This window comes from Mandrillus leucophaeus, unplaced genomic scaffold (genome assembly GCF_000951045.1).
Source record: "Mandrillus leucophaeus isolate KB7577 unplaced genomic scaffold, Mleu.le_1.0 Scaffold202, whole genome shotgun sequence".
Classification (NCBI taxonomy): Eukaryota; Metazoa; Chordata; class Mammalia; order Primates; family Cercopithecidae; genus Mandrillus; species Mandrillus leucophaeus.
Genome location: NW_012102055.1, coordinates 3,225,003 through 3,251,339, shown reverse-complemented (window position 1 = coordinate 3,251,339; position 26,337 = coordinate 3,225,003). Strand labels below are relative to the sequence as shown.

Below are 26,337 nucleotides of genomic sequence, written 5' to 3'. Positions count from 1 at the left end.
TATGAGCCGAGATCATGCCACTGCACTCCAGTCTGGGCGACAGACCAAGACTCTGTCTCAAAACAAAACAAAAACCTTACTTTTTTTTTTTTTTGATGGGGGTGGGGGGGAGTTCTCACAAATTTGCCCAGGCTGATCTTGAACTCCTGGCCTCAAGTGATCCTCCCACCTCAGTCTCGCAAATTGTTGGGATTACAGGTATGAGCCAGTGTGCCTGGCCTGGTCCTTATGTCATATTTATTTACTTTTGGTCAGAAAAGATACATGATTTGATTGGTAAATATTCTATGTGCACTTTAAAAGAATGTGTATTCTGCCAGAATGAGTGTACTGTAAATATCAATTAGGTTAAGTTAGTTGATGGTATTGTTTAAGTCTTCTCTATCTTTACTGATTTTCTCTTTATCATGTAATCAATTATTGAAGAAGTAATATTGAAATATATGACTATAATTATGAATTTGCCTATTTATTCCTGCATTTCATTTCTATCAGTTTTTCTTCATGTACTTTGACACTCTGCTATTAAGTACGTAAACATTTTGGATTCTTATGTCCTCTTGCTGAGTTGACCCTTTTATCATTATGAAATAAACCTCTTTAACTCTGGTAATATTCTTTGCTCAGAAACCTACTTGTTCTGATGTTAATGTTGTCACTCCTGCTTTCTTTTGATGTGTGTGTACCTCCCTTTATTGAATCTATTTATGTCTCTATTTAAAGTTGGTTTCTTTTGAGCAGCATAATTAGGTCTAGCTTTTTTAAAAAAACGTACCTGACAACTCCTATGTTCTAATTGGAGTATTTAGAGTATATGTAGAGTATTCTAACTGATACCTCAGTAAATATGAATTTTTTTCCACTTTGGCTGGTGTAAGCATGAGCTTCCCAGCCCTGTGTGGATCCTGAAGATTGTTTTCTCTGTTCCCCTTTGGTGTTTACTTTCTAACCTTGAGTGGTTTCTTCCATCACATGCACTTATCAGTATACCCAGGTAAAGACTTGAGGGTGACCCTCTGCAAAATTCTGAAGCTCTACCTGCAGCTCTTCTCTGGTATTCTTTCCTAAAAGCTCCAGTTACCTTGACCTTCTGAGATCCCAGCTCTATGCCCTCAATTCAAATCAGAGGAATGGGATAGTCAGATTACACTTCATGAGCTTTGGGTGTAGAAAAGAGGGAACTGTTGCTGCCCTGGTGGGTGGGCCCATGCTGGAGACATGGAGAAAACTTGGTGTCATGGTACAGTAATGAAGGACTACATAGGATAAGAGTGTGGGAATGAGCTCAGCTTCAACGTGGAGACCAGTGCGGGCAACCAGGCAGTCCAGTGCACAGTATCCAAGCCTTCTAGTTGCTGAGGAGCTGTTCAGATCGATAGGTTACAGGATCAGGAGCCAACTTGTCTGGAAAGGCATGGTAGTAGCAGGAAAGGAATTAGGGCAGCCGAATTCCAAGAATGCTCTCACTTTGGCAGATAGCCAGAACCCATTTAGATGAGTGGGAGCTAAATGATGGGTCCAGCTGAGCTGCCTAAGAAATGGGGGGAGATGCTGCTGGGGCAGGGCCTGAGGACTCTAAGCTAAAGTGGGAAAAGAGAAAGGATGGGTCTGATGCACGAGCAAGAAGGCCTGTCCCTCAGACTGGGCTCAATGGCAGAAAGTCAGAGAAGCATAATGTAAAAATTGCTGGAATACCCAGGGCTCACCCTCATACACATCAAATCCAATGTGACAGGACAAGCCAGAGCCTGAGCAAGAAGTGGGGTCAAGGCTGCTGATAAACTTCTTGCTACAATCATGAAGTTAAATGGACTTGGCTTACGCGGAAAGGGCACCAGAGGGTCCAGCTGCAAGGCCACTATTCAAGTAAAATGACCTAGAGAAGTATTTCCTGTCTTGAACTTGTTCCATGGCCATTGAGAGCAGTCTGCTTTTGTTTTGTGTTTAAAAGTGTTTGAACGCTTTTAGATTTTTGTCAGTCTTCCTAATGTGGACCCAGCAGAACATGGCCAATCGGGAACCTGTTTTGTTGTAGGTGTGCCCACTGCCTTGCCCCCCGCCCATCAGATCCCTTTGCTCGCTTCTGTCAAGAATGTGGCTCTCCTGTCCCACCCATATTTGGCTGTCGTCTCCCACCCCCGGAAGGAGCTCAGGTGAGCAGCAGAATTATCAAAAACATCTTTCATTGGCCGATCTGATCTTTATTTGCAGTAGTAACACAGTGCTTGGTACACATGAACCGCACATATACATACTTGTTGAAGAATTACTGGCTGATTGAACTCTTACACGCTCCTACTTACGCATGGAAAAACTTATTTGCAATGCTGTGTCTTTTGTGTGGCCTGCCAGAGGCACGGGCTCAAAAAAGATTAGAATCTTATTGTTTTAATGAGGCATGCATGGATAAATAAATATTTCCTACTCATTTGATAGCTTTGCTCATATTCTGGGTATAATAAGGAAATATATTCTAGAAATAAATGAAGAGAAGTACCAATTACTTTGTGTCTCTATATATCTATCTATCCATAAGATGCATCATTCTGTCCAAAGAATCTATAGATTGATCTGTGTATTGAAATGTAAAAGCTTTGGCTGGTTAAGGGTAGATAATAATTGATATTATCTCACTACTAATTTTGTAGATAGTTAAAAAACATACTTGGCTTGCTAAAAATTAAAACCTTCACCAAAGTGTGTTCATCTTTTAAGCACTTGATATTTTGGGGATTATTTTTGGACTCGGAATAAAGGGATGAAAATGAAATGAAGAGATCTGTGATATTGAGTGAAAAATTACAATTTTTAAAAAGATAGTTACTAAGAAAAAGTTACTAGTTGAGTGAGTTCCAAGTCCAGAGTTTTAGATTCGAGTTATGCCTCAAGCAAAGGGTCAGGTATTAAATGGCTGTTTTAATATTCTTCTAATATATTGCTCAAGATTTTTGTAGAAGTTAATTTAATTTACTTCAGTGATACATTTTAAACTCCTTAAAGATTTTGCTAATATATAATGGCAGAATCTTAGGGAATGAGTGTGGGAGTCGATTTTAAATAAAAACAGACTCTAACACCAAATTGGGCCAGATTCATTGATATGTGTGCAGCTTGTAGAGATTCTGGACTAAATGTGTTAGTGAAACAGGACGATACAGAAAACAAAATATGAACAAGTCCCGTTGGTTTGATTTTTTCTCTGTTTATACTAATTGGTGTAATACCCAAAATTATTTTCTACTTGCCTGGAAAGGGATTTTCACAACTAATTTCATTTTTAAGGGAGGAAAGGTTATTGGTGATTATAAATGTTTAACATTATGAACTTTAAAACATCTAGATTGCCCCCCAATTATATTTCTATTAGTGCAACAATAGGCTATAATGTATAACAGCTTTAATTTAAACTAACAACTATTTATCGAGTACTTACTGTATCCTGCTCTGAGCTGCACTTCTAGGATTCAAAGGGGCAGGATCCTACTTAGACCCAAGACTCTCAGAGAGTCTCAGTAAAGAGATGCAGAGGTACGTGCTTTCTCGTCTCTTTGCCCTTGCGATGTGAGCTAACGTGTAGGACACGCTGAACCCTGTGAATTTCAGTGTTGTCCCGTGAGCGCTTCTCAGTGAGTTCCACTGGCACCCCAACCAGCTTCCCAGATAGTCTCTGGGGCATCCCAGTAGCAACTTTCCAGCAAGTTCCAGCAGCATCTCTGTATCTGACTTCCCAACATGTTCTGCCAGTTCCCTGGATGGGGAGTTCCTAATGAGTTTTCACTGGATCCCAGCGGGCGGCTTTTTCCTTGCGGGCTCTGATCTGTGTCACCTCAGTGAACTTCTCTGCCATCCAGTGGGTGACAACCACACTCAATTCGATGAAGTCTGATTTCAGCCTTGGGTATGGGGCAAAGTAAGTGCCTCTTCCAAATTTGTTCCTCCTTAGGCTGTCTGTCTCAGCCACAGAGGTAGGGGATCCTTCCTATGTTTGGAATTTCTGTATATGTAGAATCTGCTTTACCCATTAGTATTTAATCCCTGGCTACCAGTTAAAAATTATTTATATGAATTTTTCCTGTTCAAATTACTTGTGGTTTCTATCTCCTGGTTGGACTCTGATACCGAATTGGTACCGGGATTGGTCCCAGGAAATAAACCTGCAAATAGGATTTTGAAAGTGGTTTGGTCTTGTCCTTTGCTTGGGAACAGTGCCGAGTTCCTTGCCAATGGGAAATGGGACACTGGTGATCCATAGCATGCGGGGGCATCACAGTTAATCAGGCTGTCACCTGTGGCTGATTGTGATGAAGTGCCAGCTGAAGCAAGTGTCTTGAGTGGCCAAGTAGCTGCTTCACTTGACTCTATGGCAGTGACAATGACTTCAAAAACTGTGGCGGAGGATGTATTCTCCTGAGTCCATGGGAGCTTTCCAGAAAGAAAACGATAAGCTCAGGACCATTAAGTCATGGTGCAGGAACCAGAGAGCTCCTATGACAGCCCAAAATAATATATTTCTTGTAGCTCTGGGGTTATATTGATGAAAATCAAACAAAAATTAGATTGTATATGTTGTGGACTTATAATATCTGTTAAATTCACGTGATCACCAGATTTATTATGTGAAAGTTAGGCCATTGATTGGGAAAGGATGGGATCCTGAAGCTCAGAGATGGCAGGTGGGACCCAGATGAAACTGACAGTCTGGTACCCTTGTCACTCTGTGCCTCTTGGCCAATGGATGTAGTTTGTCCTTATGTCTGAGGATGCTCTTCTGTCTGAGGATACCAGCCTTCATTTGCTTGAAATGTTTGTGATAACCTCACCTGGGCAGATGGCTTGAAAGGGGATGTTTATTCTCCTCACAGGTGGTTGTGGGTGGTTTAAACCCATCACAACCACCTGTTGCATTCTAGGGACCCAACCCAGCATGCTACAGGAGGACAGGTGCACGCTGTGATCCAGGAGGAAATAACTTACACACACAAAGAAGAGGAAGATTGTACTAATATATAGTGGCAGAGTCTTGGGGAATAAGTGTGGGACTAGATTTTAAATGAAGACAATATGACTTGAAATTGGTATAAATTCATTGTGCATACCTTATAGAGATTCTGGGTTTAATGTGTTAGGTAATGCAGCTGTGGTGGCTGTAACAACTTGCCTGGTTGACTGCCTAAAGCTTGACCTCAGTAGTGGCCTGTGTTTAATGAGATTGGGATACCAGAACTTTCCCAGGTATATTAGTTTGCTAAGGTTGCCACAGCAAAACCCCACAGACTGTGTGGCTTAAATAACAGAAATTTATTTCCTCACGGTTCTGCAGGCTGCAAGTTTAAGATAAAGGTGCCAGCAGGTTTGGATTCTGGTGAGGCCTCTCTCCTCGGCTTTCAGACGGCTGCCTTCCTGATGTGTCCTAACTTGGCCTTTCCTCTGGGCACACATCCCTGGTGTCTCTTCTTCTTCTTATAAAGACATCAGTTGTATTGGATCGAAGTCCCACTGTAATGACCTCATTTAACCTTAATTACCTCCTTAAAGGACCTGTCTCAAATTCACTCACATTGGGAGCTGGGGCTTCAATATAATGAATTCTGGGGGCCACAGTTTAGTCCCTAACACCCAGCATCATGTGGAGCAGGGAATACAGAGACTTGGGCAAATAGGAAAGTTGGAGTGGGGTTGATACATGTGTCCTGCATCCCTGACTCTTACCTATGTTTCACAAGAAGGCCCAGAAGACACTTCCATCACTAAGATATCAAGGAATACCTTAGTGAGAGGAGCAGTTGCATCCTTAAAAAGTTCTGTGGCTGCTTTCCTTCATAGGCCAGATATGATCATGGGGGATGCTGCTATTTGGATGGGCTCCCTGATCTCACTGGAGCTAGTCAGATCCCAGAGTGGCAGAAGTCAAGTGGCAGCACTTAACTGCCAAAGACAAGGACAGCATTGATGTTTCAGCAAGAGGAATCTGACATGGCATTCCTAGGAATGATAGACGGGCAGCCTCCTAGTGTATCACCTGGTCTATATCATTGAAAAATACTAGGTCATGTAGCTAAAAACTGACTTGAGCCACTGCATTGGAGCAACCAAATTTCTCACCGAACTTCCAGACATAAGTCAGTTCACAAATTCAGTCTTTTGATTGAAGGGGAGACTGGGTCTCCTTAGGGAAGGACCCTGGAGCTTTGCAAGTACATATCATAAGTCTTCCTTGAATGTTTCTCCAAGGGGACTTGTTGCTTTCAATTGAGTGACTGTGCATTAGGGAAAAAGAAATGCCCAAATCTTTGGGGAATTTCTAGACATTGGCTCTAAATTCATGCTAATTCTTGGAGATTCAGAACACCACTGTGGTCCCCCAGTAAAGCTGGGACTTTAGGTGCTCAGGTGATAGATGGAGTCTTCACCTCAACTCTGACTTGTAGTTTTTGCTTCATGTATTTTGGGGGTTTGTTGTTATGTCCATGCTATGGATTGAATCTTTGTGTCTTGCCCAAAATTCATATGTTGAAATCCTGACTCCCAAGGTGATAGTGTTAGAAGGCTGGGTCTTTGGGAGGTAATTAGGTCGTGATGATGAACGCCTTATGAATGGGATTAGTGCCGTTATAAGGGAGGCCCAAAGGAGCTTGTTTGCCTTCCACCATGTGAAGACACAGCTAGAAGGCACCATCTGTGAAGCAGAGGGCAAGCCCTCACCTGATACTGAATTTGCTGGCACCTTGATCTTGGACTTCTCAGCCTTCAAAACTCTGAGAAATAAATTTCTGTTGTTTACAAGCCACCCACTTTATGGTATTTTGTTACTGCAGCCTGAACAGACTAATACATTCATATACACTTACAATTGCTCTATCTTCCTGACTATTGACCTTCTTATCATCAAGAAATGTCTCTCTTTGTCTATGCTAATGTTTCTTGTCTTAAAGTCCTTTATTCTCTGATATTTATGTAGCTACTCTCTTTTATGGTTACTGTTTGCATTGTAAGGCCTTTTCTATGCTTTTACTTTCAATCTGTTTGTGTCTTTGAATTTAAGGTGTGTTTCTAGTAGACAGCATGTAACTGGGCCTTGCTTTTTTATCCATTCTGAGTAACCTTGCCTTTTGAATGTGATGTTTAGTCAATTTCTATTTAATATCATTACTCATGTGGTTAAATTTACATACGCCATTTTGCTATTTGCTATTTGTATCATGTCTTTTTTCTTCCCTTTTCCCTCCTTTACTACTTTCTTTTGTATTATTTCTTTGTTTTTTTTTTTTTCTTTTGAGACGGAGTCTTGCTCTGTTTCCCAGGCTGGAGTGCAGTGGCACGATCTCAGCTCACTGCAAGCTCCGCCTCCCTGGTTCATGCCATTCTCCTGCCTCAGCCTCCCGAGTAGCTGGGACTAGAAGCACCAGCCACCACGCCCAGCCAATTTTTTTGTATTTTCAGTAGAGACAGGGTTTCACCATGTTAGCCAGGATGGTCTCGATCTCCTGACCTCATGATCCAGCCGCTTCGGCCTCCCAAAGTGCTGGGATTATAGGCATGAGCCACTACGCCTGACCTGTTGTGTTATTTCTTTTGTGTTGCTTTTAGTGTACCATTTTAATGCTTCTGTTGACTTTTTTATTATTTTTAAAGTTATCTTAAGCTCTACAAATTACAATATGGACCTCAATATATCACATTCTATTTTATTTAATTTTGATTTTTAATTTTTGTGGATACATAGTCGGTGTATATATTTATGGGTACATGAGATGTTTGATGTAGGCATGTAATACATAATAACCACATCATGGAAGATGGGGTGTATCACAGTCCAGTTTAGAATAATTTAACTCAATTCTACTAAAATATAGAAATTTCACTCCTTTCCCCTTCCTTCTTTTTTTTTTTTTTTTTTTTTTTTTTTTTTTTTTTTTTTTTTTTTGAGACAGAGTCTCCCTCTGTCATCCAGGCTGGAGTGCAGTGGCACGATCTCGGCTCACTGCAACCTCTGCCTCCCGGGTTCAAGTGATTCTCCTGTCTCAGCCTCCTGAGTTGCTGGGATTACAGTTGTGCACCACCATGCCCAGCTAATTTTTGTATTTTTCATAGAGATGGGGTTTCGCCATATTGGCCAGGCTGGTCTTGAACTCCTGACCTCAAGTGATCCGCCCGCCTCGGCCTCCGAAAGTGCTGGGATTACAAGTGTGAGCCATCGTGCCCGGCCCCTTTCTTTCTTAACATTGCTTAAGTATCCTCTTCCTTTATCTTTTATGTAATAACCATAAATATTGCAACTATATTTGTTATGAACTGAAAAATACAGTGTTATGCAATCTTATGTCATTTAAAGAAGATGAGATAAAAGGTGTATGGAGTCATTTATATCTGCTCTCATATTTATTATATCTGGTCTTGTCATTTATTCCTGGGAACTCAAGTGATCATCTTGTGTCATTTCCTTTCAGCCTGAAGAACTTCCTTCAGCTTTTCTTGTAAGGCATGTCTGCCAGCCATTTCTCTCTGCTAGCCATTTCTCTCTGTCTTTGTATACGTCAGAATGTTTATTTTGCCTTCGTTTTTGAAGGATGAGTTGCTACAGGTGTAATTCTGGTTTAGCAATTATTTTCTCTTTCAGCCCTTTGAATTTGTCATTCTACTGCCTTGTGCCCGCCATTGTTTTTGATGCATAGTTTTTTTCTCTTGCTACTTTCAATATTTTCTCTGTCTTTGACCTTCAACAGTCTGATTATAATGTGTTTAGGTGTGGGTCTCTTTGTGTTTGTCTTTCTTGGGATTGATTGAGCTTATTGGATCTGCTGAGTATTGGTTTTCCTCCAATGTGGGAAATATTGGCCATTGTTTCTTCCATTCTTTTTCTGTTCCTTTCTCTCTCTCCCTTATACATGTGTTGCTGTGCTTGATTTTGCCCCATAGGTTTTTGATGTTCTGCTTATTTTCTTCAGTCTTTTTTCTCTATTCTTCAGATTAGATAATTTCTGTTGAGCTATTTGTTCAAGTTCACTGATTCTTTCTTCTGTTTTCCAATTTGCTGTTGAGTCCCTCTGGCAATTTTTAAAATTTCAGTTACTTTACTTTTCAACCCCAGGCTTTGACTTAATTCTTTAAAAAAATAATAATAATTTCTGTCTCTCTGTTGAGCTTCCCTACCAGTCAGATCATTGTCATCATACTTTAATTTTTATCAAGTGCAGTTTCCTTTAGGTCTTTGAAGATTTTTTTAAAATAGCTGTTTTGAAATCTTTTGTCCACTAAATCCAGCATCTAAAGGCACTCAGAGATAATTTCTGTGGACTATTGACTATTTTTCCCCTGAGTGTAGGTCACTTTATTTTTTTCATGTCTCATAATTTTTTTCTTGACTACTTCAGGTAGTATATTCTAGCAACTCTGGATTCTGACTTTTTTCCCCGAGGGTTGTTGTTTTGTGTTTTGTTTACTTGGATTAAATCTTTAATGTCTGTCTCCCCTGCAATGCATGGCCACTAGTGTCAGGCTTTTTGTTTGTTTGTTTCTTAATTAGAGAAGTAAATAAACAAAAGAATGGCTACTCCATAGACAGAGCAACAGCTTTTTTTTTTTTTTTTTTAGTGGGATATATGTGCAGAACATGCAGGTTTGTTACATAGGTATACATGTGCCATGGTGGTTTGCTGCACCCATCAACCCATCGTCTAGATTTTAAGCCCCACATGCATTAGGTATTTGTCCTAATGCTCTTCCTCCTCTTGCCCCCCACCCCCCAACAGACCCCAGTGTGTGATGTTCCCCTCCCTATGTCCATGTGTTCTCATTGTTCAACTCCCACTTATGAGTGAAAACATGCAGTGTTTGGTTTTCTGTTCCTGTGTTAGTTTGCTGAGAATGATAGCTTCCAGCTTCATCCATGTCCCTGCAATGGACATGAACTCATTCTTTTTTTATGGCTGCATAGTATTCCATGGTGCATATGTGCCACATTTTCTTTATCCAGTCTATCATTGATGGGCATTTGAGTTGGTTCCAAGACTTTGCTACTGTAAATAGTAGAGCAGCAGCTTTTTCCTTCTCTTATAGTTAAGCCTGATGTTACCTTTGGGTCAGATATCTTAGTGTTCAATTGGCCAGAGATTGTGCGCAGGCAGCTCCATCCAGGAAGGCCTCCACTCCCTGCTGATGGATCTGTGTGTTGGCTGGGTACCATTCAAACTTAAGGCTGTTTTCCAGCCCCAGCTTTTACTCTATGCCGAGCTCTCTTGCAGTTCTCTGTGTGCAGTTCCCATCAGCCAGGGCTGTGTGGGTGGCTTGGGCCTACTCTGGTTTATACTGCTTATGTGCATAGCCTCCAGTCAGCTAAGGCTATATGGAGAGCTATCAAGCCCCTATTATTGAATTACATCCTGGAACTCCATGTTAAATCCTTGGCCAGTTTGCCGGTCAGTGCATCGATTACCCCAAACAGGCTCATTATCTCAGACTAGGGCACCACTTGTCTTCCTTGTTTGCTTGCCACCAAAATCGTCACCTTAACAGTGCTCCAAATCAAGTGATCCCTGCCCATCAGCGGCCACAAAGCTTGTGGTTTTCACAGCCTGCCCTGCCCTGGTGGAGCTACCACACTGACAGAGTTGGGGGTTGGGGGGCAGCCCAGGCAACAACCACCCAGAGCTTCGTGTTCTTTTCTGCAGTTCAGTCATTTTCAGGAACTTCTCAGTTTGTTATCTGCCTTTCAATGACTTTCAGGGTGCTGAAGTGGTTGCTTTTTGACAGCACTGTCTGACTGTGTGATTGCTTTTTTTTTTTTTTTTTTTTTTTTTGAGCAGGAGCCTCACTCTTGTCACCCAGGCTGGAGTGCAGTGACGCGATCTCGGCTCACTGCAACTTCTGCCTCCCGGCTTCAAACGATTCTCTTGCCTCAGCTTCCCAAGTAGCTGGGATCATAGGCGCCCACCACTACGCCTGGCTAATTTTTGTATTTTTAGTAGAGCTGGGGTTTCACTATGTTGGCTAGGCTGGTCTCGAACTCCTGACCTCAGATGATGATCCACCCACCTCGGCCTCCCAAAGTGTTGGGATCACAGGCGTGAGCCACCGCGCCTGGCCTGTGATTCCTTTTGGGGAAGAGTATTTATAGACCTCCTTATTCCATCATGCTATAAATTAATTTCCTATGGATATTTTTCTTTTTTTTCAACATCTCTCTTTTCTACACTGAACATGTTTTTACTCTTAATAGGAATAAAATAATAAGAAATGTAATTATTGTTATTTTGCTTTCTATTATTTACTTTTTAATCGACACATAATAATTTTACATATTTATGGGGTACATAGTGTTATTTGATACAAATCATGTGTAGTGGTCAAATCAGAGTAATTGGCATATCCATCATAAAGGTAATTATTTAAAAATTGTTTTACGAAAACAAATCAAACTTTACATTCTTCCACCAAGTACTAACCAAGGCTGACCTGCCTAGGTTTTGAGATCAGATGAGATCGGGAATGTTCAGGGTGGTACGGCCGTAGACAAACCTTACATTCTAAGATCTATTCATACCTTCAGTTTTTACATGCAAGATAAACCGGACCTTTTCCTTGTGCAGATGGGCTTATGTGCAGAATGCAGAAGCTTGGTGCCCATGAACACTCCCATCTGTGTGGTGTGTGAGGCCCCTCTTGCTCTACAGCTGCAGCCACAGGCAAGCCTCCACTTGAAGGTAATGAAGTGTGATTCTGTAAAAACATGAATGAAATACATAGTAATGTTTGAACAGGTATATGTCCTTTTTCAGCTGGTGGGATGGGGTAACAATTTTTTTTTTTTTTTTTTTTTTTTGAGACAGAGTCTTGCTCTGTCACCCAGGCTGGAGTGCAGTAGCATGATCTCGGCTCACTGCAACCTCTGCCTCCTCGGTTCAAGTGATTCTCCTGCCTTAGCTTCCCGAGTACCTGGGACTATAGGCATGCACCACCACGCTGGCTAATTTTTATATTTTTAGTAGACATGGGGTTTCTTCATCTTGGCCAGGCTGGTCTCAAACTCCTGACCTCAGGTGATCCACCCACCTCAGCCTCCCAAAGTGCTGGACTGTAGGCATGAGCCACCGTGCCCACCAGGATGGGGTAACACTTGATAACCTAATATACATGAACAAAATCCATTCTCATTTTTGGTAAGGTATGCCGTCCAGGAGTTTAACTTGCCAATAGGATCTATTATATTAAGAGAGATACGTAGGATTGTATTCCCTGAATAAGGATTTGGAGGGCAAATTGCACTACAGCTAATGTAGACAATTTTTTACTTCATATATTTAAACTCCAACATTGCAATTAGTATTGATTTATAATTTTGTGCTTAAAGTGACTTCAGACTTTTGTTTGCTTTATTTAATTATAGGTTCTTATTATGGAGAAAAAGAATGACTAGAACTAGTCACATGGAAGAAAAAGTTATGTATCATCACTTACATCCAAAAACTTTGCTAGAAAAATGATATCATACTGTGAAAAATTTTTTCATATAATCATTAAACATACAACTAAATCTTTTCTCCATCCTTCAATTTACAGTCCCATTTACCTCCTCTTTAATCCCAAGTAAAGGTCACTAGAGGATAAAATAGATTTAATAGAGGGAATTTGGGGGATTAAAAAACCAAGAATTTTTAGCAATAAGGGAAATGCATGGCGTTATGTACAGGCCATAACACTCCTAAAATGGCCTGTGGGTTGTATATGGGCAAAATGTATTCAGAGAAAAGATAAGTCCACTTTTTCTTCCACCTTCAAGCTGCCTTTAGCATGAAGAGTTCACAAGTGTCCAAGACTGTGTGAGCCTTCAGAAATGAGATTTTTGAAAAACTGGCCAGGCCAAAGTCAGGTAGAGGAAAATTTACCAATCTTTTTGTTCAATGACTATTTTCAATCTTAAGATGCTTTAAGATGCTGCAGGAAGCCACTATACAGCCCTGGAAGTCTGTCTCCAGACTTCTTATATATGGGAGAGAGAAATCTATTTTTCTCTTGTTTATTTAAGCCTGTGTTATTTTGGGTGTTCTGTCAATCACAGCGAATCTATTCTTATTAATACATTTATTCAGGATGTTTGAAGATAATATCACTGCAAACTCTTTGGACTATTCAGAACAGGAAGAATAGGGGTCAGTGTTAGTTGTGACCCCAACTTAATATATATAATATCATCTTCAGTATTTGAAATCTAGAGTTCTTCCCATTTCATGGGAAGGCGGAGAGACACAAAGGTACATGTAAGTAATTTTTCCCTTCAATTTGTTGTAAATCCTATACTGAGAATAAACACAGGACTTCTGCAGTGATAGGTAGCATCAAATCCAGGAACAGCCTCTTTCTTGCAGGGCAATTTTTATAAGAGAGATTTTTATAACTTATAATAAGTTATAATAGGAATAATTTTATAACTTATTTCTACTCCATAGGTGGGCCAAAGTTAGAACATATAATGAGGAAATCAATAATGAATTCAAAGATGAGATTTAGAAAATGTGCCTCAAAACTTTGCAAGGAGTTTGATTTTGCTGGGCTGCAACAATGCTGGGGTGCTGTGGGTTATGGGAGATGGCACCTTCTCTACCAGACTTAGTAGCTCAGATTTCTCCCTGTGGGCCCTGAAGGTTGAAAGTGGGGACAGGGCCGGGCGCGGTGGCTCAAGCCTGTAATCCCAGCACTTTGGGAGGCCGAGACGGGCGGATCACGAGGTCAGGAGATCGAGACCATCCTGGTTAATATGGTGAAACCCTGTCTCTACTAAAAAGTACAAAAAAACTAGCCGGGCAAGGTGGCGGGCGCCTGTGGTCCCAGCCACTTGGGAGGCTGAGGCAGGAGAATGGCGTGAACCCGGGAGGCGGAGCTTGTAGTGAGCTGAGATCTGGCCACTGCACTCCAGCCTGGGCAACAGAGCGAAACTCCGTCTCAAAAAAAAAAAAAAAAAAAGAAAGTGGGGACAGGTTTTAACCAGACTTGATTTGTAGAGAGACTTTAATCACCATAACCTCTGATCCTGGAGAGAAGTGTGTGACTTTTTATGCCAATCACTATTACTGCTTCTACTCACAGAAGGACATCTGTTTGGAAACCCCGGCCTGACAATCTTCCTTCCAGTGCCTCTCCCAGATGTCATAAGGGTGACAGGTTTTGAGATAACGTTCTCACCCAGACAGCCACCTCTGAAGTTGGTGGGAATACTCATGTGAACTGCTCAGGGAAGCCAGCAAGCCTTACCTCCCGGCAGGTGGCAGCATGCCATTGACAGCTCCCGTCCCCTTTCTTCGTTGGTCTCTAGCTCACTCCACTGAGCACACAAGCACAATCGGCGCTCTTCCTTCTATGATGAAGACAGATTCCATGGCAGTTGCAGTTGCAGTCTTGTCTTGTGTGCATTTAAGGCGCTGTCAATGCTGAAGAATTTTGCTCTATCAGATTTTTTTTTTTTTTTTTTTTTCTGCCGGGATTAGAACATACAGTAGCAGAAGTTTCTGTATTTGACCTCTGGCGAAGACACCTATTTCAGAAGAAGAGAGGATTTTACAACTTACTTGTTTAAAATAATTAATACCTAATTTTTGGTAACAACTAATCCAAAGATGTACCAAAAAGTGTATAATTTCTTCACTCTACCTCCATTTCTATTTCTCTGAAATAACCAGCGTTAGCAGCTTAGAGTGTCCTTTTACATATTTTTCTAGATTCACAGAAACATGTTTATGTGTATTCATACATTTAGATTTGGTTTGGTTTGGTTTTTTAAACAAAATGAAATCATGTTATATACTTTTCCTCGCAACTTATTTATTTCACTTAACAAATGCATCTATTGGCCATTTTCTTTTTTTATTTTTATTATTAATTTTTTTTGAGACAAGTTCTCACTCTGTCATCTAGGCTGGAGTGCAGTGGCACGATCATGACTCATTGCAACCTGACTTCCCGGGATCAAGTGATCCTCTTACCTCAGGCCCCCAAGTAGCTGGGACCACAGGCATATGCCACCACGCCAGGCTAATTTTTCTATTTTTTGTAGAGATGGGGTTTCGCCTTGTTGCCCAGGCTGGTCTGGAACTCCTGGGCTCACATGATCCTCCCACCTTGGCCTCCCAAGGTTCTGGGATTACGGGTGTGAGCCACCGCACCTGGCCTCCATTGGCCGTTTTCTAAAGTTGAAACTAATTTTTGCATCCCTGTTCACCAGAAGATGTTAACTCAAGGCATTTATCAAGAAGAGCTACTACAGTTTCCTTTGGGATTTTATGAGCAACATACAATGTACCTCCAGGACTTCAGTCATGTTTGTGGTTCTTAGAATTTGTGAGCCTTAGGTCTGGGATCATCCTGAAAAGATCTGATGATTCCTGTGCCTGAGGCACAGGTGCCTTCAGTGAGTGCCAGCCTCTCACACTGTGATTTGGGGTTAAGGCCAGTGTAATCACAGCTCCACATCAAGCAGAACTTTAGCGTAGTCAGTTTTGAGATTAAGTTTGCAATGACCTACTAGTTCGTTTTCAATATTCTTCCTTTTTAATTGTGTCAATTAAAGCTTATCACTTGGGAGTCTGAAAATTGTTCTCCTCTTCCAACTACTTTAAAAGGAAAAGTTTTATTCCAGTGACTAAGTGGCTCTGTTAAATAGCTTAGAATCTTTCAACTAGACAGTATGTTGCAAAGTCTGTGGATGAAATGGCAAATGAGGATATTGACTTTTTAAAAGTGCTTATCATAGGTGTTTGCCATCCCCGTTAAGGCCATCTGATGGTGGCCTCAATTCCAAATCACCTCCACAGACATCTGTGAATTTATGAGTGTAGTGGATTGTGATATAAAATGATTTCTAACTGTGGGTCATGGTCACTGCTCTAGAAAGAAGTGAGCCATGGCACGGTGTCAAAAGTCTCCACAAAAAAAAAAATAACAAAAAAAAACCCAACACATAGAAAAACCCGTCAACCAAGAAAACTATGTTTAATAGACCTGATGCAGTAAGGTAGACCATCACTTAGACAAGTTCGTAGTAGTATCTCAGAAGAAGGAAGTCAGGACAAGGTATTTAAAGGGAGTTAGTGCTGGACCCTAATGTCAACCACGGGCTGTGGGTGATAATGATGTGTCAATGATGTTCATTGATTGTGACAAATGTACCACTTGGGTGTGGGATGTCCATAGCGTGGGGGAGACCGTGTCTGTGGGATGGGACAGGGTATACGAGAATCTTCTGTAATTTCCACTCAATTTTGCTGTGAACCTTAAACTGTTCTAAAAATAAAGTTTAAAGTTTATTAAAATTTAAAAAAACAGAGTTTTGCAAGGCGGGGCGGGGATTGGACAGAGTATGCACTGGGCAAAGTTGTGAGAAGCAGTTTTGGATTATGAGCCCCCCAAGGTGAGGTCTTGAAGGAAGCTGTTGGACTTGAGAAGTAAGCAGTTTTCGTTGTTCTCCAGTTTTCCCTTCCTAGAGGAAGTATTTTCTGCAGCACACAGCAAGATTACTTTTATTTGATCTCAGTGTTTTTTAACATGGAGACAGGAAATTTGTCTCATTTCTCAGTGGGTTTCACCAGATCTTTTCTGAGGCAACATCTTCAGGAAAGTCACAGCACTAAATCTCATAGATAAATGCTGGCCAATTGCTGATTATGCTGTGGCAACTTTAAGTAACTTTGAAGAATGTTGGCCCCCAGGGAGTATCAGGAACCATTGAGAGCAAGACTGTGATTCTCTGCCATTTCGAATAGCAGTCAGTTGGCCTCTGCCCTTTAGGAGTCGTTTAGATTGGCAACTGTGGTACGTTGGCTCAGTTCCTAGGAAAACTTTGGAATCTTCCACTAAAATGGAGTTAACCAGACTTTGAAAGTCTGGGACTCCATAGAGCTACCTGGTGGTATTGGAAATAAACCCCCTGGAGTTGGGCTTTCTTTTTCTTGATCATCCACTTTACCTGTGCCAGCTTCTGAAGACACTGTTGGATATACTAGTTTCGGGACACCTAGGGACCACAGTGCTGGACTAGAAAGGAACACTTGAGCACCACTGGTCATTGACAATGGAAAAAGATTGTATCCTGAGAGAATAGAGTGGTCAGTAACGTGTTAGAAAACCTCTGAGAGCTGAGCTGTAGACTATTTTTACCATCATTTCTTTGTCTTTTGTTTTTCTCTGTGTTGCAACTTAACCCCAAGGTCCTGTCTTAGAAAGTTGTACTTACGGCCAGGCACAGTGGCTCACGCCTGTAATCCCAGCACTTTGGGAGGCTGAGGTGGGCAGATCACGAGGTCAGGAGTTCGAGACCAGCCTGATCAATATGGTAAAAACCTCGTCTCTACTAAAAATTCAAAAATTAGCCAGGCATGGTGGCACGCGCCTGTAGTCCCAGCTACTTGGGAGGCTGAGGCAGAGGAATCACTTGAACCCGGGAGGTAGAGGTTGCAGTGAGCTGAGATCACGCCACTGCACGTCAGCCTGGGCAACAGAGTGAGACTCTGTCTCAAAAAAAAAAAAAAAAAAAAAAGGAAGTTGTACTTACCACTGTCTTTCTTTGGCAGTCTTTTCACTTCTTCCATTTCTAAGTAAAAACTACAGAGCAAACCTAAAATTCATATTTAACATGAAGCCCCAGAAGGTAAACCCCAGTCCAAGAACCAGATTACTTGTAAACACGCAGATAATCCCTTGCTGGTCTAGGGTCTTTCTGTTTACTGTTTAAGCCGTGAAATGGAACATCTACTCAGTATCATGGTTTTCACACTGGAGAAACACACACACACACCCCCAACCTTACACATAACCAGTGCAGAATTTCCAACTTACCTTTTGAAGACCAAACGAATACTCTTTTCAGTATTTCCTTGTTGGTGGTTTTGTTTCTTTTAAAACTACATTCAGGCTGGGCATGGTGGCTCACACCTATAATTCCAGCACTTTAGGGGGCTAAAGTGGGAGGATCACTTGAGGCCAGGAGCTGGACACCAGACTGGGCAACACAGTCAGATCCCATCTCTACAAAAACAAATGAAAGAAAACAAACAAAAAAAACCCCTACAGATATTTGTCTGACACTATTTACAGTAACTCCTAAACCAATCCAATATTCAGGGCCTGGGTGCAATAATAGGGCCTGTAGCTGAATGACTGACAGAAAAGACTGCTTGATGATTTCTTTGCACAGTTGTTTGCTCAGAGGAACATGTATTTCTTATTTTTTGTTGTTAAGGAGAAGGTAATTTGCCGGGCCTGTGGTACAGGAAATCCCGCTCACCTGAGATACTGTGTCACCTGTGAGGGGGCCCTGCCTTCATCACAAGAGGTAGGTTGATTGCATGTGCCAATCCTATATTTAGTGGCTACTATGTCAATGTTAATGATAATAGAGAAACAGAATCTGCTGAGGGGATTGGGGAGACAGACCCAAAAAAGCTTCTCTTGGTAAACTGAAAGCAAGATTTCCATATGTGGGGAGAACTTTATATCAACACAAAATTATTTTCAAAGTCTTAACTTCAAGAGGATTGAGTAAAATCAATAATTTTGTATGATTTTGTTTAATAACTTTGCATGGGAGGCTGGCATTAGCCTGTGGGGAAGTGAACTCATTCACATTTCATTACAGACAGGTATGTCTTTGTCGTCCCCTCCACTTTCCCACACCCCATAGTCCATTGTTTTCGTTGACTCTGTATGCACACTGCTTTTTGAAATTGAGAACATTGTAGCCACTTATCTCTTGGGTTTCCTGCCAGCCTATTTTGAATGTTGGAGTGAAGGAATAGGAGTATATGCACTTTAAATACAGTGATGATCTATTTTATGTTTATCAAATGTTTCTGATGAAAATGAAAATTACTTCCAGGTGACTCTTGCTTTGTGCCAGGAAGAAGCTGGCATTTACTAGCCAACTTAGAAGAAAAAACTTACTGCTTCTGGGTTGCTGTGTATGTTTTTGATTGTTTGTAGGGTTTGTTCTCATCTCAGAGAGATTCCTCATGAAACTGGACAATGTGGTTAGTTGGTCTACAGCAGCAGTCCCCAACCTTTTTGGCATCAGGGACTGGTTTTGTAGAAGACAATTTTTCCATGGACCTGTTTGGGGGATGGATTCAGGATGAAACTGCTCCTCCTCACATCATCAGTCATGAGTTAGATTCTCATAACCTAGATCCGTCACGTGCGCGGTTCACATTTGGGTTCGCGCTCCTATGAGAATCGAATGCTGCCGCTGATCTGATAGGAGGTGGAGCACTCACCTCCTGCTGTCCGGCCCAGTTCCTAACAAGCCGGGGATCCATACAGGTCCGTGGCCCGGGGCTTGGGGACCCCTGGTCTGCCTGATTAGTATCAAATGGGTGTGTACTAGTTTCCTAAGCACCATCAACTAGGTGGCTAACAACGACCGAAATCTATTGTCTTACAGCTCTGGAGGCTAGAAGTCTAAAATCAAGGTATTGGCAGGGCCATACTCCCTCTGAAGGTTCTGGGGAATGAACTGTTCCATCTCCTCCCCCAGCTTCTGATAGCCTCAGGCTTCCCTTGGCTTCTAGATGCAGCACTCCAGTCTCTGCCTTTGCCATCCCATGGAGCTCTCCCTCTGTGTCTGCCTGTGTGTGTATGCCACTGTGTCCAGGTTTCCCTTTTTCATAAGGACACCAGTCACACTGGATTAGGGCCCACCCTAATGACCACATTTTAACTTGATTACTTCTGTACAGACCTTTTTCCAAATAAGGTCTCATTTTGAGGTACTGGGAGTTAGGACTTCAACTTATCTTTTTCTGGGCAGACAGAATTCAACCTATAACAGTGGAGTTGGACAAGATACCTTTCTTTTCTTTTAGGATGGAGTCTCGCTCTGTCACCCAGGCTGGAGTGCAGTGGTGCAGTCTCGGCTCACTGCATCCTCTGCCTCCCAGGTTCAAGCGATTCTCCTGCCTCAGCCTCCTGAGTAGCTGGGATTACAGGTGCATGCCACCACACCCGGCTAATTTTTGTATTTTTAGTAGAGACGGGATTTCACCATGTTGGCCAGGCAGGTCTTAAATGCGTGACCTCATGATCCGCCCACCTCGGCCTCCCAAAGTGCTGGGATTACAGGCTTGAGTCACTATGCCCTCTGACAAGATACCTTTTTTTTTTTTTTTAATTAATTTATTATTATTATTATACTTTAAGTTCTAGGGTACATGTGCACAACATGCAGGTTTGTTACATATGTATACTTGTGCCATGTTGCTGTGCTGCACCCATCAACTCGTCAGCACCCATCAACTCGTCATTTACATCAGGTATAACTCCCAGTGCAATCCCTCCCCCCTCCCCCCTCCCCATAATAGGCCCCGGTGTGTGATGTTCCCCTTCCGAGTCCAGGTGATCTCATTGTTCAGTTCCCACCTGTGAGTGAGAACATGCAGTGTTTGGTTTTCTGTTCTTGTGATAGTTTGCTAAGAATGATGGTTTCCAGCTGCATCCATGTCCCTACAAAGGACACAAACTCATCCTTTTTTATGGCTGCATAGTATTCCATGGTGTATATGTGCCACATTTTCTTAATCCAGTCTGTCACTGATGGACATTTGGGTTGATTCCAAGTCTTTGCTATTGTGAATAGTGCCGCAATAAACATACCTTTTAATGTCATCTCATCACGGACAGTCTTAAGAGTAGTTGATTTGAAGGAACTTCTTTTGTTTCCAGCTTTATTGAGATATAATTTATATGCAATAAAATTCACCTATTTTAATTGTACAGTTTGATGAATGTTGGTAATTATATATAGCCATTTTAACTACCACCACAATGAAGATATTTAACAGTTCCATTTACCCTGAAAAGTTTTCTCATTCTTCTTTCTAGTTGAGCCACTTCCCTGGTCACCAGACCCAAAAAATACAGATCTGTTTTGACACTATGATTTTGTCTTTTATAGAAGTATGTAGTTTTTTGTGAGTGCTTCATTTCCTTCACTTAGCAGAATGTTTTTGGGGTTCATTCATGTTGTTGCATGTATTAATTTTTTTTTTCATTTTGATTGTTGAGTAGTATTCCTCAGTATGGATATACTGGTTGATTCATCCACAGGTACTCATGCTGTTTCCAGTGCTGGCACGTTATGAATAATGCTGCATTACATGCAAATCTCTGTGTGGGCATAGTTTTCATTTTCCTTAGGTAAATACCTAGGGGTAGGATTGCTGGGTCCTATTTAAGCGCATGTTTAATTTTATAAGATACTGACCTATATGAAACTGGAACCTTCATATATTGCTGCTAGGAACACAAGTGGTATACCTTCATATATTGCTGGCCTATCACTTGTGTTTCTACTAGCAATATATAAAGGTTCCAGTTTCTCTACATCATCTCCAACACTTACTATCACCTGTCTTTTATTTTTTCTTCCTTCCTTCCTTCCTTCCTTCCTTCCTTCCTCCTTTTCTTTCTTTCTTTCTTTTTTGTCGTTGTTGAGACAGAGTCTCACTCTGTCACCCAGGCTGGAGTGCAGTGGCACAGTCTCGGGTTACTGCAACCTCCACCTTCCGGGTTCAAGCCATTCTCCTGCCTCAGCCTCCCAAGTAGCTGGGACTATAGGTGCCCGCCACCATGCCTGGCTAATTTTTTTGTTGTATTTTTAGTAGAGAGGGGGTTTCGCCATATTGGCCAGGCTGGTTTCGAACTCCTGACCTCAGGCGATCCGCCCGCCTCGGCCTCCCAAAGTGCTGGGACTACAGGTGCCCAGCTGGCGCCTGGCTGGTATCACCAATCATTTTAATCATGATATTCCCTTTTTACCATTTTAATGTATGTAGGATCTATAGTGATATTATTCCCCTCTTTCATGCCTGATACTTGTAATATGTGTGTTCTTTCTTTATCATTCCCTCTCTCTCTGTCTGGCTTGTAAATTTTATTGATCTTTTCAAAGAACTAGCTTCTGGTTCATTCATTTGCTCTATTTTTTTGAATCCTATATTTTTTTATTTTGCTCTTCATTATTTTATTATTTTTTCTTTGGGTTTAATCTGATTTTCTTTTTCTAATTTTTAAGGTGAGAACTCAAATTATTAATTTCAAATTTTTCTTATTTTCTAACACAAACTATAAATTTCTAAGAACTTATTTAGCAGCATCCCTATGTATTTTCATTATAATTCAGTTTGAAATGTTTTCTCATTTATCAATGATTTCTTTTTTGACCTATGACTTATTTATTAGTTCCAAAACATATGAGCTTTCTCTGTTTATCTTACTCTTATTGAGGTCAAATTTAATTCCATTAATGGTCAGAGAGCACACTCTGTATAATTTCAGTTATTTTAAATTAATGAGGTTTATTTTATGGCCCAGGATCTAACTTGCAAAACATACCAGGTGCGTTTGAAAAGAATGTGTGAGTGGAGTATTCTATAAATATCAAATCAATGTGAAGTGTTGCACAGATATTACATATATTTGCTTATTTTTGTCTAGTTTTTCTAGCAAATAATGAAAAAGAGGTATTGGAAAGCTCCAACTATAGGAGGTGAAAGACTTGAACGTTAAACACTGAAAAACATTGATGGAGGGAATTGAAGAGACACAAGTACAGTCATGCATCACTTAATGACAGGGAAACATTCTGAGAAATGCATTGTTAGGTTGTTTTATTGTTATGTGAACATCGTGGCATGTACAGTATTTCACAAGCCTAGATGGTATAGCCTACTGCGTACCTAGGCTATCTGGTATACCCTATTGCTCCTAGGTTACAAACTTTACTCAATACTCTAGGCAATTGTAATACACATCACAAGGTGATAGAGGTTTTTGGCTTCTGTAAAGTGTGATGGGGCCTACTGTCATATGTGCAGTTTTTCGTTGACCAAAATGTCATTATGTGGTGCATGACTGTAAATGGAAAGATATCCCATGTTCATGGACTGGATGACTTAATATTGTTAAAAGGTCCATACTCTATCAAAATTTTGCTGACATTTTTCACAGAAATAGAAAAAAAATCTTAAAATTTGTTTGGAACCACAAAAGACCCTGAATAGCCAAAGGAATTTTGAGAGAGAGAGAAAAAAAAAAACAAAACCAGAGATATCACACTTCCTGAGCTACTATAAAGCTATACTGGCTGAGTATCTCTTATCTGAAATGGTTGGAACCAGAAGTATTTGGATTTTAGGTTTTCTGGACTTTGAAATATTTGTGTATTTATAATGAGATATTTTGTTGATGGGACCCAAGTCTAAACATGAAATTCTTTGTTTCTTATACAAGTTATACAAATGGCCTGAAGGTAATTTTATATAATATTTTAAATAATATTGTGCATGAAACAAAGTTTTGACTACATTTCAACTGTGACCCATCACATAGGTCAGTTTGGGTTTAGGAGTATTTTAGATTTTAGATTTTCAGATTAGAGATGTTCAGCATATAGTAATCAGAACAGCATGGTACTAGCATAAAAACAGACATGTAGACCAATGGACCAGAACAGAGAGCCCAGAAATAAATTCATGCAGCTACCATCAATTGATTTTTCAACTAAGGTGCCGAGAACACACAATGGGGAAAGGATAGTCTCTTCAGTAAGTGGTGTTGGGAAAACTGGATATTTACACACAGAAGAATGAAATTAGATCCTTATCTTACACCATATACTAAAATCAACACAACATGGATTAAACTGAAAAAATTCTACCAGAAAACATAGGAGAAAAGCTCATGACATTATTCTGGGCAATGATTTTTTTTGGATATGACCCCCAAAGCACCGGCAACAAAAGCAAAAAATAGACAAATAGAATGACAACAAACTAAAAAGCTTCTGCACGGCAAAGGAAACAATCAACCTACAGAATGGAAGAAAATATGTTCAAACCATACGTCTGATAAGGGATTAATATCCAATACATATAAGGAACACAAACAACTCAATAGTAAGTAAACAAATAACCTTATTTAAAAATGGGCAAAGGGAGAAGTCCTGCATGGCTTCTGCTAGCAGAAGCTGCATGGTAGGGCAACCTCCTGTGCCCTGGGGCCAGATGACACTCTAAGGTGGATGAGTCACCTGTAAATCCAGCTGAGCATTGCAGGCCACCCAGGGAGAGATTTTTTAAAAGCCTATTATTCCTGGATGCCTGGTACATTTAAGATGCCTGACAGCATGAAAAGTACTTGGAATAAGTGCAGGATGTCACCTGGAATCAGAGCCCTAAGTGATCTGGACTTTCCTTAATTCTAAATGCAGCATTCTTCATTTCAAGATGCCTTTGCACTTCTGATAAATGCAAACTGACAACCCTCAAGGCCACAATGGAGGGGAAATAGTTGGGGCTTAAAGCCTAGAAGACTGCCCTTAACAAAGCAAAGTCCCTGACTGGCATTTGAAATGCCGAGGCAGTTGCTGTGGAGGAGACATTTTTCTTATCCCACTAAGTACGACTTTGTGGTTCTTATTTTTTCCCTAGTCACCACTGTTTTAAGGATTCATCAAAAATTCCAAATCTGGACGCATCACATACATGGAGCTTGTTGGAGAGAATCCTAGTAGTCATATTAATTGCACCAAAATTTTATAGGAGGAGGTAGATGAAATCCAAAAGGTAAAACTTGAGATGCTAACCGTGAAATTTACAAAGTGCCCTCGGTGTATACCTGACGACTGTATCAACATGACCGGTTATGTACTTCTTCATGTACTTCTTTCATCAAGAGATGCAGATATATTGTAGAACCCCTTCAGAAGGAAGAGTTCTATATTGTAGAATCCTTTAAGAAGGAATATGCTATTGGGCCAATAGCATATTCTATACTGGTTCATTACAAAATTGAAATGTTTGACAGGCTCCGAAGAGCCATGTATATGCCTCGGAATTTCTATTGCATTCATGCGGACAAAAAAATCAGAGGATTGCTTTTTAGCTCCAGTGATGGACATTGTGTCATTTCAGTCACATCTTTGTGGTCTGTCAGTTGAAGAGTCTGGTTTATGCCTTGTGGAGTCGGGTTCTGGCTGACCTCAACTGCGTGAGGGACCTCTGCACAGTGAGTGCAGACTGGAAGTACTTAATACATCTTTGTAGTATGGATTTTCCTGTTAAAACCAACCTAAAATCGTTAGGAAGCTCAGGTTGTTAATGGGTGAAGACAATCTCAAAGCCAAGAGGATGCCATCCAATAAAGAAGAAAGGTGGAAAAAGTGGTATGCAGATGTTAATGGAAAGCTGACACACATGGCGACTGTCAAAGGGCATCCTCCGCTTGAAGCACCCTTTTTTTCAGGCAGTGTCTATTTTGTGGTCAGTAGGGAGTATGTGGGGCATGTGCTAGAGGATGAAAAAACCCAAAAGTTTATGGAGTGGGTGTGAGGCAGATAGCCCAGATAAGTATCTCTAGGCCATCATCCAAAGGATCAGTGAAGTCCCTGGCTCATTCACTTTAAACCATAAGTATGAGTTGTCTGGCGTGCATGCGGTTGCTAGGTTTGTCAACTGGCAGTACTCTGAGGATGATGTTTCCAAGGGTGCTCCTTACCCACCTGTACTGGGGTCTCCATGTACTCAACATGCATTTTCAGAGCCAGCAACTTGAATTGGATGCTGTATAAGCACCTATGGGTGCAAGCCCATACATTTGATATGGATGTTGACCTCCTTGCCACTCAGTGTTTGGATGAGCATCTGAGGCATAAAGCTTTGGAGACTTTAAAACACTGACCATTATTAGCAATTTTGGGAATAAGAAGGATGCACAAAGTGCCGACTATCTCATTCCTCTTCCTTGTCAATAAGCATCAGAAAAGTTGTTTGGGGTCCTGTTTGGGCCAGGGACTCTGAGTCTTCATGTCAGAGAAGCTGCATGTTTTCTGCAGAGCACAATTAGCTAGAAAGGTGTTATAATTTCTACTTTAAACAATCATAAGGGCTTGAAAGGGAATTAAGAGGAAGAAAACCAAAAAGATAAAGCTTTTTTTTTTTTTGTATTTACACCAATATTTATTTTTTACCATTTCTGTTGTTCTTTTTTTTTTTTTTGAGATAGAGTCTCGCTCTGTCGCCTGGGCTGGAGTGCAGTGGCCGGATCTCAGCTCACTGCAAGCTCCACCTCCTGGATTTACGCCATTCTCCTGCCTCAGCCTCCTGAGTAGCTGGGACTACAGGTGCCCACCACCTCGTCTGGCTAGATTTTTGTATTTTTCAGTAGAGACGGGGTTTCACGGTGTTAGCCAGGATGGTCTCGATCTCCTGACCTCGTGATCCACCCATCTCCGCCTCCCAAAGTGCTGGGATTACAGGCTTGAGCCACCGCACCTGGCCTCTGATGTTCTTTACTCTTCTCTGT

At 41.1% G+C, this 26,337-nt stretch overlaps 1 protein-coding gene and 1 pseudogene across 1 annotated transcript in view; both read left to right on the top strand.

The window, feature by feature from the left end:
* Window positions 1–26,337, top strand: part of DZANK1 (double zinc ribbon and ankyrin repeat domains 1) — a 97,223-nt gene that overhangs the window by 27,158 nt on the left and 43,728 nt on the right. Inside the window, exons 8-10 of the mRNA XM_011979508.1 lie at window positions 2,036–2,153; window positions 11,586–11,699; window positions 18,224–18,316. Of these exons, the coding sequence (XP_011834898.1) occupies window positions 2,036–2,153; window positions 11,586–11,699; window positions 18,224–18,316 (325 nt within the window). The remainder of the gene's footprint in view (window positions 1–2,035; window positions 2,154–11,585; window positions 11,700–18,223; window positions 18,317–26,337) is intronic.
* Window positions 24,386–25,712, top strand: LOC105539297 (annotated as a pseudogene).